The sequence below is a fragment of the Bombina bombina genome, chromosome 3 (assembly GCF_027579735.1).
Source record: "Bombina bombina isolate aBomBom1 chromosome 3, aBomBom1.pri, whole genome shotgun sequence".
In the NCBI taxonomy this organism is placed as follows: Eukaryota; Metazoa; Chordata; class Amphibia; order Anura; family Bombinatoridae; genus Bombina; species Bombina bombina.
The window spans coordinates 797,209,888-797,223,295 of NC_069501.1; the positions used below are offsets into that span (position 1 = coordinate 797,209,888).

The window sequence follows — 13,408 nt, forward strand, 5'->3', positions numbered from 1 at the left end:
TACCAAAGCTATAGTACACGGATGAAAAGGGAGGGACAAGACAGGTAACCTAAACGGAAGGCACCACTGCTTGAAGAACTTTTCTCCCAAAAACAGCCTCAGCCGAAGCAAAGGTATCAAATTTGTAAAATTTAGAAAAAGTGTGAAGAGAAGACCAAGTTGCAGCCTTGCAAATCTGTTCAACAGAAGCATCATTTTTGAATGCCCATGAGGAAGCCACAGCACTAGTGGAATGAGCCGTAATTCATTCAGGAGGCTGCTGTCCAGCAGTCTCATATGCAAAACGGATGATACTCTTCAGCCAAAAAGAAAGAGAGGTAGCAGTAGCTTTCTGACCCCTACGTTTCCCTGAAAAAATAACAAACAAAAAAGACGATTGGCGAAAATCCTTAGTCGGTTGTAAGTAGAACTTTAAAGCACGGACTACATCTAAATTGTGTAACAGACGTTCCTTCTGAGAAGGAGGATTAGGACACAAGGAAGGAACAACAATCTCCTGATTAATATTCTAAATTAAAACCACCTTAGGAAGAAACCCAGGTTTAGTACGTAACACCACCTTATCCGAATGAAAAATAAGGTAAGGAGAATTATATTGTAATGCTGAAAGCTCAGATACTCTTCGAGCAAAAGAAATAGCAACCAGAAATAAAACTTTCAAAGATAATAACTTAATATATATATGGAATGCATAGGTTCAAACAGAACCCATTGAAGAACTTTAAGAACTAAATTCAAACTCCAAGGAGGAGTAATTGATCTAAACAGAGGCCTGATTCTAGTCAGGGCCTGACAAAAAGATTGCACATCTGGAACATCTGCCAAACGCTTATGTAACAAAATAGATAAAGCAGAGATCTGTCTCTTTAAGGAACTTGCTGATAACCCCTTCTCCAATCCATCTTGAAGAAAAGACAAAATCCTGGGAATCCTAACCTTACTCCATGAGTAGCCCTTGGATTCACACCAATACAGATACTTGCGCCATATCTTATGGTAAATTTTCCTAGTAACAGGCTTACGTGCCTGAATTAAAGTATCTATGACCGAATCAGAAAAACCTCGCCTGGATAAGATTAAGCGTTCAATCTCCAAGCAGTCAGCTGCAGAGAAACTAGATTCGGGTGATGGAAGGGACCCTGAATGAGAAGGTCCTTCCTTAATGGAAGCTTCCACGGTGGCCGAGATGACATGTCCACCAGATCGGCATACCAAATCCTGCGAGGCCACGGTGGGGCAATGAGGATCACAGATGCCCTCTCCTGTCTGATTCGAGCAATCACCCGGAGAAGGAGAGCAAACGGAGGGAATACATATGCTAGGCTGAAAGACTAAGGAACTGCCAAGTCATCTATCAGCTCGGCCTGGGGATCCCTGGACCGGGACCCGTATCTCAGAAGCTTGGCATTCTGACGAGACGCCATAAGGTCCAACTCCGGCCGACCCCATCTGAGAATCAGGTCTGAAAATATTTCCGGATGGAGTTCCCACTTTCCTGGATGAAAGGTCTGCCTGCTCAGAAATTGTGCCGATGCAATGGCCAACAGGAAAAGAACCTTCCAGGACAGAATCTTAATGTCAATGGAATGCATAGGCTCAAACGGAACCCTCTGCAAAACCTTAAGAACCAAGTTTAAGCTTCATGGGGGAGTAGACTGTCTAAAGACAAGCCTGATTCTAGACAGAGCCTGAAAAAAGGATTGGATGTCAGGGAGCTCAGCAAGTCTCCTATGCAACAAGACTGACAATTCAGAAATCTGTCCCTTTAAGAAACTAGCGGCAAGACCCTTCTCCAAACTGTCTTGGAGAAAGGCCAGAATCCTGGATACCTTCATCTTATGCCAAGGATATCCATGCTTCTCACACCAGGACAAGTAAGTCCGCCACACCTTATGGTAGATGCAACGAGTGACTGGCTTCCTTGCCTGAATTAGAGTATCAATGACACTTTCTGAAAAGCCTCTCTTGGCCAAGACTAGGCGTTCAATCTCCACGCAGTCAGCCTCAGAGAATCGAGATTTTGATGTTGAAAGGGGCCCTGTTCCAGCAGATCCCTGCGACAGGGTAACCTCCACGGCAGAGAGGATGAGATCCGCAAACTACTTCCTCTGCGGCCACGATGGAGCAATCAGAATGGCCGAAGCTCGTTCCTGTTTGATGCTTGCCACTACACGAGGTAGAAGTGGTAACGGTGGAAAAATGTAAGCTTGGCTGAACCCCCAAGGCACCACTAAGGCATCTATTAGCTCTGCCTGGGGATTCCTGGACTTTGAACCATATCGGGGTAGCTTGCAATTGAGTCTGGACGCTATGAGATCCATCTCCGGCGTTCCCCATCTGAGACAAATCTCCGCAAACACTTCGGGAAAAAACAGATAAGGAGGCTCGAATTGCAAGGCAGCCAGCTCAGATACTCTGTGTGACGATGCAATAGCCAACAGGAAGAGAACCTGCCAAGACAGAATCTTAATGTCAATAGAATGCATAGGCTCAAACGGAACCTTCTGCAATACCTTAAGGACCAAGTTTAAGCTCCATGGAGGAGAAGACTGCCTAAAGACAGGCCTGATTCTAGACAGAGCCTGAACAAAAGGTTGAATGTCAGGAAACTCAGCTAGTCTCCTGTGCAACAAAACTGATAATGCCAAAATCTGTCCCTTAAAGGAACTGGCAGCAAGACCCTTCTCCAAACCTTCTTGGAGAAAAGACAGAATCCTGGATACCTCCACCTTGTGCCAATGATATCCGTGCTTCTCACACCAGGACAAGTCAGGATGTCCGAAGCTCGCTCCTGCTTGATGCGTGCCACTACACAAGGTAGAAGTGGTAACGGTGGAAAAATGTAAGCTAGGTTGAATCCTGAAGGCACCACTAAGGCATCTATCAGCTCTGCCTGGGGATCCCTCGACCCGTATTGAGGTAGCTTGCAATTGGATGCCATGAGATCTATATCCGGCGTTTCCCACCTGAGACAAATCTCCGCAAACACTGCTTCCCAGTTGTCCACACCTGGAATGTGAATAGCTGAGAGCGAGCAGCTGTGGGACTCCAACCATTCCAAGATCAGAGATACCTCCCTCATAGCTAGGGAGCTCCTCTTAACCTCTGATGGTTGATGTAAGCCACAGAGGTAATGTTGTCAGTCTGGAATCTGATGAAGCTGAACGACCCCAGAAGAGGCCATGCCTTTAGAGCATTGTGGATTGCTCAGAGTTCCAGAATATTTATCGTAAGGAGAGACTCTTCCCGGGACCTTTTTCCTTGTGACATCCTGGCACCCCAAACAGCTCCACATCCTGCCAGACTCACGTCCATTGAAACTCCAAAAGAAAGGGTGCTCCAGCCTTTGCAGTTTAAAGTAAAATGACCTTTATTGTGCCATGGTCCACAAAACAAACAACATTTCAGACCTACATTAGGTCCTTAGTCATGTCTATCTGTGTATGCAGAGAGACTGCCTTTATACAAGTAAACAGGTGTAAAACAATTGTACAACAGCCACATCTAATGCTGACAATTTTTATAACATTCAAAGATGGTATTTCTTATCTTAAGCAAGCACTGCGTACAATGTGTATTGACAAAATTTCAAAAAGGCACCAGTTAAAACATACATTGTCCATATGCATATAATTGAAAAATTGGAAGCTAGATTTGCATTATCAAAAACAATCATAATAAGACAGAATCCAGAAGTAAGTGGACCATGGCACAATAAAGGTCATTTTACTTTAAACTGCAAAGGCTGGAGCACCCTTTCTTTTGGAGTTTCATTTGATGTGGATGAGGTGGCTGCTTCCCGACTCCTGTGCATAATTGTTTTGGCTGCTGTTCCCTACCTTTTGCTTATTTAGACTCACATCCGTGGTCACAATCTCCCAGGACGGTCTCAAAAAGGATGTCCCCATGGACAGTTGCTCCGGACGGATCCACCAAGAGAGGGAGATCCAACTCCGAGCGTCCATGGATATCTGCTGTGATATATCTGAATGATCGCCGTTCCACTGTCTCAACATGCACAATTGATGGTCTGAGATGGAACCTGGCGAATGGAATTACGTCTATGCTGGAAACCATGAGTCCGATCACCTCCATACACTGAGCCACTGAGGGGCTTGAGGAGGACTGAAGGGTAAGACAAGAGGACACAATCTTCCTGCGTCAATGGTCTGTGAGAAATATTTTCATGGACAGAGAGTCTATTATCGTGCCCAGGAACTCCACCCTGTTGCTGGGAACCAGGGAACTTTTTCCCGAGTTGATCTTCCAACCGTGAGATTGGATTAAAAGAAGAGCCCTCGAAGGATCCTCTGCGAGACTGAGCGACGGCGCCTGGACTAGGATGCCGTCCAGAAAGAGCGCCACAGCAATGCTTTTGGCCACCGCAAGTAGCACCCCCAGAACCTTTGTGAAGACTCTCTGGGTCCAGAAACGCAAATCTCAGGAACTTGAAGTGGTCCCTGTAGATTAACACATGAAGTCTATGGTTGTCATGAACTGTCCCTCTTGAACTAGAGGCAGAATAGATCTGATTGTTTCCATTTTGTACGATGGAACACTCAGAAACTTGTTTAAACACTTTAGGTCCAGAATCGTGCTGAACGTGCCCTTCTTGTTTGGAACCACAAAAAGATTTGAATAGTACCCTAGACCCCTTTCTGTTTGGGGTACTGGTACGATAACACCTAGAGAGGAGAAATCTCTCACACAATCTAGAAATGCTTTTCACTTTTCTGGTCTTGAAGACAGGTTTGATAGGAGGAACCTGTCCCTGGGCGGATGGGATCTGAACCCTATACTGTAACCCTGGACAACAACGTCCAGAACCCAAGGATCCTGGAAGTCCTGCAACCAGGCTTCTGAGAAAAGAGATAATCTGCCCCCTACTTGGTCCAGAGACTGGTCGGGAGCTGCCCCTTCATGCCAATTTTGTCTTGGCTGGCTACTTGCTCTGCTTAGACTTGTTCCAAGAATGAGCTGGTTTCTAAATTCCCTTGGACTGGTCTGTTTTCGCGGTGGGCTGCTGGCGCTGGGCCTTGTCCGCACAAAAGGGGCGAAAAGTAGATACTTTAAGCTTAGCCTTCTTATCCTGCGGTAGAAAAGCTCCCTTGCCTCCCGTTACCGTGGATATTATCGAATCCAATCCTGGACTGAACAAAATCTTTCCTTGAAAAAACAGGGACAACAGTCTCATGTCCGCAGACCAAGACTTTAGCCACAAACTAAAATGGAAAAACCTGACACTTAGCAATCAGGCGAATAATTTGCATATTGGCATCACATATAAAAGAATTGGCAATCTTCAGCGCCTCAATTTTATCCTGTATCTCTTCGATGGAAATCTCCCCCTCGACAATTTCACACAGGGATTCACACCGGCTGAAAAACAAACCCTGTGTGTTGAAACATTTTCCTTAACATGTTTTCAAACTTTTTATCCATGGGCTCTTTAAATGACGAACTATCCTCGAGGGGAATAGTTGTCCGCTTTGCGAGCGTGGAGATAGCACCATCCACCTTAGGGACAGTACCCCACAGCTCCAGCTGAGAGTCCGGGACGGGGAACAGTTTCTTAAAGGAAGAAGGGGAAAAGGAAGAACCTAATGGCGCCCATTCATTCTTAATATTTGCCATCTTAACAGGAACCGGGAAGGCCTGAGGCACCACACAGTCCTCATATACCTTATCAAGCTTAGGAATTGCAGGCTCTTCTGGAAGTTTCGGTTTCGGAACTTCCAGAGTAGCAAGCACTTGTTTCAGCAAAAAGCGCAGATTTTCCATCCTAAACCTAAAGTCAGGCTCCTCCGCAGCTGTAGGTTTAGATGACATGGACTCTGACCCAGAAGGGGCCTCCTCCGAAGAGTCTGAGTGGGCCTCGCCATCGTATAACGCCTCAGAAATTTCCACAGGCGTAGACAACCCCTGGGCCGGGCCGCCATGATACGCCCTACGCTTGCGCTTAGCAGAGCGTGGTAAGGCATGGATCACTTTCGATACCGCCGTTTAAAGTTGATCCGCAAAATCTGACGGCCAACAAATCTCTCCCGCAGGAGTAATGGTTGGACCCTGGGGCGCTGCATGTGCAATAGGAGATAGATGCAGGGAACACACCTCACGGGATAGGGACCCCCTCAGAGGTGGACAGCTCAGTAGTACAAGACATCAGTTTGCTCTTAGATGTTGTAACTTTATCAAGGCATGTGGAACAAAGTTGAGCAGGCTGATCTACCAGAACCTCCTCACAATAAACACAGGAATGAGACCTAGTTAAAGAGGGCGAGCCCTCTAACGCGTCAGAGTCCTCCTTAGCTTGGCCTGTTATTAAGGACTAGATTAACTTAATAAATAGGCACCTTTATAACCTCCAATGGCTGGGGCACTCACCACCTCCTATGGCCCGGACTACAGAAACCGTTTAGTCTCTTGCACCGCTGATCAATAGAGGAAGATATATAGCTGAAACTGGTCACATGGAATGCCCAGCAGTACCGCCCCTGCCTAAGGAGAAAACACGACAAAAAAAAGGCAGCGCCATACTCCTGTAAGTCACCTGAATGTTCCACACATTGCCAGAGCCTCATCTCACACATAAGACAGCAATGACACAATAAACAATAACAGAATTTATGCTTACCTGATAAATTACTTTCTCTTGCGGTGTATGCAGTCCACGGATTCATCCTTTACTTGTGGGATATTCTCATTCCCTACAGGAAGTGGCAAAGAGAGCACACAGCAGAGCTGTCCATATAGCTCCCCCTCTAGCTCCACCCCCCAGTCATTCGACCGAAGGTTAGGAAGAAAAAGGAGAAACCATAGGGTGCAGTGGTGACTGTAGTTTAAACAAAAAAATTTTTACCTGACTTAAATGCCAGGGCCGGCCGTGGACTGGATACACCGCAAGAGAAAGTAATTTATCAGGTAAGCATAAATTCTGTTTTCTCTTGCAAGGTGTATCCAGTCCACGGATTCATCCTTTACTTGTGGGATACCAATACCAAAGCTTTAGGACACGGATGAAGGGAGGGAACAAGACAGGTACCTTAAACGGAAGGCACCACTGCTTGCAAAACCTTTCTCCCAAAAATAGCCTCCGAAGAAGCAAAAGTATCGAATTTGTAAAATTTGGCAAAAGTATGCAGTGAAGACCAAGTCGCTGCCTTACAAATCTGTTCAACAGAAGCCTCATTTTTGAAAGCCCATGTGGAAGCCACTGCTCTGGTAGAATGAGCAGCAATTCTTTCAGGAGGCTGCTGGCCAGCAGTCTCATAGGCCAAACGGATGATGCTTTTCAGCCAAAAGGAAAGAGAGGTAGCAGTCGCTTTCTGACCTCTCCTCTTACCAGAAGAGATAACAAACAAGGAAGATGTTTGTCTGAAATCCTTAGTTGCTTGTAAATAGAACTTTAAAGCACAAACTACATCAAGATTGTGTAAAAGACGTTCCTTCTTCGAAGATGGATTAGGACACAGAGAAGTAACAACTATTTCCTGGTTAATATTCTAGTTAGAAACAACTTTAGGAAGAAAACCAGGCTTGGTACGCAAAACTACCTTATCTGCGTGGAACACCAGGTAAGGTGAATCACACTGTAAGGCAGATAATTCTGAAACTCTTTGAGCAGAACAGATAGCTACCAAAAACAAAACTTTCCAAGATAACAATTTAATGTCTATGGAATGTAAAGGTTCAAACGGAACCCCTTTAAGAACTGAAAGAACTAGATTCAAACTCCATGGCGGAGCCACAGGTTTATAAACAGGCTTGATTCTGACTAAAGCCTCAGCAAACGCTTGAACATCTGGTACCTCTTCCAGACGCGTGTGTAACAGGATAGACAAAGCAGATATTTGTCCCTTTAAGGAACTAGCTGACAATCCTTTCTCCAATCCTTCTTGTAGAAAGGACAATATCCTGGGAATCCTAATCTTACTCCATGAGTAACCCTTGGATTCACACCAACAAAGATATTTCCGCCATATCTTATGGTAGATTTTCCTGGTGACAGGCTTTCTAGCCTGAATCAGAGAATCTATAACCGACTCAGAGAACCCACGCTTTGATAGAACTAAGCGTTCAATCTCCAAGCAGTCAGACCTAGAGAAACTAGATTTGGACCATGTGAAGCAGCATGAACTTCTCTGCAATTCTAAGTGCGCATCTGAGGCGTGAAATTAGGCCCCTCCCACTCTACTCCGGAGCTGTGAGGCCTACTAAATCACTCCTAAGTGACTAAAAAACAGCCATGTGGGTAATAACCCCAGAAAGAACCCAAAAGGGCTTGCAAAACGATTTTTCCTTAGCTAAACAATCGATTGCCCTGCATAAGTGTCAACCAGTATATTAGCCCTATTATGTAAGCATTCAATTCCTTACTAAGTCTGTGAATATAGCTTACCCTCCCCTCATGGGGATATTGTCAGTCTATTCAAGCATTATCTCAGTCTTGTCTAGAAATAAATGACTGAACATACCTTATTGCAGATCACCCTGCAAACTGTTCCCCCCAACTGAAGTTTTCTGGTACTCCTCAGTCCTGTGTGGGAACAGCAGTGAATTTTAGTTACAACATGCTAAAATCATTTTCCTCTCAGCAGAAATCTTCATCACTTTTCTGCTAGAGAGTAAATAGTACAAACCGGTACCATTTAAAATAAACTTTTGATTGAAGATAATAAAATTACAATTCTAACACCACATTCACTTTACCCTCCCGAAAGAGACCCTAGTGCTTAGAGCCGGCAAAGAGAATGACTGGGGGGTGGAGCTAGAGGGGGAGCTATATTCCCTGTAGGGAATGAGAATATCCCACAAGTAAAGGATGAATCCGTGGACTGGATACACCTTGCAAGAGAAATCATGTATAACCCCCCCCCCCCCTGTTCAATAATCCCCTTTCTAGGAATATTAACCCTTGATTCTATAAATATAAAAGGCGTCACACTGTGACCCTGTCTTCCGTGTTATCATTATGTAATAAAAAAATGAAATGATCTTACCAGAATCTACACTGTGGAACAGGAACACAGCCCTTTTAGTGTGACAGGTTAATAGCCTCGCTCCTGACCTGGACTTGAGTGCAGAAAGCAGGCAGCGAAAGTGGTCAATGCTGATTGCTTGTGGAGCTGTTAATATGAGTCTGGATGGTTTCGCAGAAAGATTCTCCCTGCATCTCCGGACTCTAACTTTCGCCCAGGCTCTCACAGAAAGGCTGACAGGACTACTTAAAACTCCAGTCCCAATGCGAAGAGTACTACCCTCCATAAGAGACTACTCCGATCTTCGGCACTTCTCTGCCATCCTCCTGTGACGAAATGCAAAGAATGACTGGGGGATGAGGGTAGTGGCGGAGGTATTTAAGCCTTTGGCTTGGGTGTCTTTGCCTACTCCTGGTGGCCAGGTTCTTAATTCCCAACAGTAATGAATGAAGCCGTGAACTCTCCTCCCCTTTAGATGGAAATTATGCATTTAGGAAAGAAAAATCCAAAGGTTAATTACAGACTTTAATCATACTTTAACAACTGTTAGAAAAGAGGAATGGGACTTGGGAATTATTATTTCAGATGATATGAAATGTGGTAAATAATGTAGTATTGCAGAAATACCTGTTCGTATAGGTAGATGTATTTGTAGCAGAAATAGTAAGGTTCTTATGCTACTTTACAGATCACTAGCTAGGCCTTATCTTGAGTATTGTGCTGTTCTGAAGGTCATATTTCTAAAAGTGTAGAAATAAACTGGAATCTGTTAAAAGTAGGGCTACTAAAATGGTACATAATCTTACAAAATGTACTAGGGAACCCTCAATTACCTAAATATGTATAGCTGTGAAAGCTTAGAGGAGAGAAGGTAAAGAGGTCACATGATAGAAACATTCAATTACATTAAGGGGCTTACTAATAACTGAGGCTGTGTTTTTCACAAAAAAAGTAATTCCAAAACAAGGGGTCATGATCTTAAAGGATTACTTTCTGTTATAATTTTTAAGCTAAACAACTAACATATTAAAGTTAATAAACATTAATTAAAACCTAGTGAACTATATTTTCTCCAAAACAAAGTTTCATAACGTTCTAAAAGTTATATCTTTTATTCGCCGATGATGTCACGTTATCCTGCCCACTATTTTCAGCACTGCATGTTCAAAATACTTTAACCAATAACTTTGTGTTTAAAGCGCCATTTTGAAACCTAGGTATTGTAAACGGATTGGTACAGAGCAAAGGATACCCACGGAGTGGGTTTGGAAAACAATTAAATTTGCAGACAAGATTTCTGCTATACGGTAGAGATATGTTAATGAAATGCTATTGATAAAAAGCGTATTTGGGGTAGTTAGTTAGTAACAGACATAGAAAATATTTACTTACAGTGGCCCTTTAAGTTGAAGGTTACTTGGTTCAGGAGAAATTTATGTAAGCACTTCTTCACAGAAAGGGTGGTTGATTCATGGAATAAACTTCCATTAGAGATGGTTATGAGAAACACTGTGGGAGGGGGGCTTCAAGAAAGCCTGGGAATATGCATAAGGCTATCCTACAAACTAAATAAGCTTATACTATTCTATTGTGCCTGGTTCACAGGTTAAGAGAGAAAGCATTAGCTTAAAAATTTAAAATTTTTTTTTTATATCATCATACAAGGTATAAATTGCAAAACACCAGACCTGCATTCCTTCCTGGCCAGAGATTCCAACACCAACATCTGCAACTTGAATCATGCTGACATCATTGGTGCCATCCCCTAGAAACAAATATATATTTTTATATGTATATTACAGATTCTATTTTTCATTTGCATATGAAGAAAATAAAATAAAAAATACAATTATCCATTTTAAAACATTTTACGCTACAGCATATCAAGTCCGCCAGACTTTAATAAATTGACTCCTTAGAGCGCAAACGTTTGCTAACGAGCGATAAGGGGTTTATCACGAGTGTATTACAAGTTAAAAGTAAACTCGATCACTTGAACACTAATGGGTTCATTACCCCCCCCCCCCTCCTTAACCTGGTTATCAATCATAGCTATAGTTCCCCCTTATAACTCATTGTGCCTTGCGGCTGGTGCTGTGAGTCACATTTGAGTACAGATTTGCACAGTCAGCAAGTCACTTAATGTACCTTAGGTTAAGGAGTTCTTTGTTTATAACATTAAAATACCCCAATTACTATATCCTGATCTCCTGCCTTATCTTGTAATCAGCCCTGTCTCACACAACTTACATCTATTATGTTCCATTAATTAGAACGGTTTGGCAAGTCCAGTTCAAGTTGGCTCTGAGTATTTTTTGTGTGTTTCAGTCAGTCATTCTAACAGCAATAATAAACCCATCAAAATAGTGCCTAGTGTTTATCTTTTTGTGGTCCCTTTTTAACTCCACACCCTTTTCAGTTACACTGACACCTTTAGATTTCTCTTCCTATCCCATTTTCTTCATAAAAGGCTGTACAATATATTTTTAAAGTTATGCAGAATTATGTTTTTTTGTTTGTTATTTTTCTTATTCCTAGTAAATATAAATAACAGGTCCAGGAGAGACCTTAACATTTACCCTTTAATATTTGGATGCTTACTTTTGTTTTTCATGTTGTACTTCTGACTCAGTAAGTAGTAAAGTGTCTAAAAGTGGCCTTTTTCTTTAACCCCCCCCCCCCCCTTTATTAAGACCATTTTGACTTAGGGGACAAAGAATGTCCTCTATAGATGTAATAAGAGGGGAAATCTGGGATTGCATGCAAGTTAAATATATAACTTTGTATTTTCCTTTCCCTCTTTTTCCATAATTGTTTATATTTACACCTGTATGTTATTTTATCTGTTCTTTGCATCATCAATACAAAAAGATTTAAAAAATATTCTGTCAACCCCATACTGCAAATTTTAAGAATTTCAAAACTTGAACTACTCATTTAATGAAGTTGAATTAATTAAACATGACATGTTAATTATTTGTGAATTCAATGAACCTTTAAATCTCACCAGATATTCTAACCCTCACAGCGCAGGTGAAATCAGCCAAGAAGTCTTATTGGTACAGTGAGGCCCTTAAAATAATTTAGAAACACAAATTTTATCTCGAGAAATGTTTCTGCTGCTATGTAGTGTTTTTTTGTGTGAAACTCCTACATTACAATACAGGGTCTAAAAAAAAAATCACAAAGATTTTGTGTGATTTCTCTCCATACCGGCGAGGTTTTTAATATCAGGCCCTAGGTATTTTTTGTTGCAGAGGAAGAAAAAAAAAAAAGATGATGTGCATAAGCTCTGCTCTCCAAAGAGGGTCAAAGTTTCGGAAATAATTAGCAAGTGGCTTTTTATTAAATCTTAGATACATTGGTGTTTATAAGATGAATTACTTCATGATTGTGTTGTCAAATTAAATGTATTTTGTAGTTCCTGTGACATGCATAAATACCCCAAGCTAATTTCAATACCTTGCTTTTTTTTTTTTTAGTTTTAGCACATTATTATAGAAAATTTATTTTTAACAGACAAAAAGCAACAGCACCACTGTGCACTTCAAATGACATATTAAAGTTTAGATATGAGTGTTTAGCCACTGATTAGTTGATAAGTATTCTGTGCTTTGATTGCTAATTGAATTCTACTACTTTATAAGGTTAATGTCACCTTCACTAAGCCTTGTGTCACATTATTTCTGATGACTGAGGTTACCATATGCTGCATTAAATAGATGTAGAGATTGCAGAAATAAATATCTGTGATGACTATATCACATATCTGTGCCCTTCTAAAATTTACAATCCATGTAAATTTAAAACTGAGTTTCTGTTGACTCTAAATGCTAATTTCTAAATTATAGCAAGATAGGTTCAGTAATGCAAAATTAACAATCATGGTTCAAAAAGAGCAGGCAATTTTAAAAATGCTCGAATGTACTTCTAATATCAAATTTGCTTTGTATTCAAGATATTCTTTGTTGAAGAGATATCTATATAGGTATTGTGCACATGTCTGGAGCAGTACATGTCAGGAAATAGTATTGTCATCTAGTGCTATTGTATAACATTCTTGCAAAACTAATGTCATATATTGCTGCAGATAGTGCACGCTCCTAAGCTTATCTTTTTGCTTTTCAACAAAGGTTACCAAGAAGATGAAGAAAATTTGATAACAGAAGTAATTTGGAAAGTTGCTTAAAAGGTCATTATAGTTTTATATATATACAGTATATATAAAAAGTACATGTTCAAATTTGATACAGCATGTCATTTTAAAACCAGTAACCCTGTAAAGTTATATATTTAAAACTCTCAAAAGTGTTAAACACATAGCCAAAGTATTGTTTAAGAGTCACAGAGAACTGCTGCTCTTGAATGGAAATGGCTGCTGACCCAATCATTATGGTTAGTTGCATGATCCAGCTAAATGGGTCTGTAGC

General features: G+C 41.6%; 1 protein-coding gene across 1 annotated transcript in view; it reads right to left on the reverse strand.

Annotated features, from left to right (window-relative positions):
• The window catches only part of ATP10A (ATPase phospholipid transporting 10A (putative)), a 510,848-nt gene that overhangs the window by 130,936 nt on the left and 366,504 nt on the right, over positions 1-13,408 (reverse strand). The window contains 1 exon segment of the mRNA XM_053705460.1: positions 10,667-10,743. Coding sequence (XP_053561435.1) covers positions 10,667-10,743 — 77 coding nt within the window.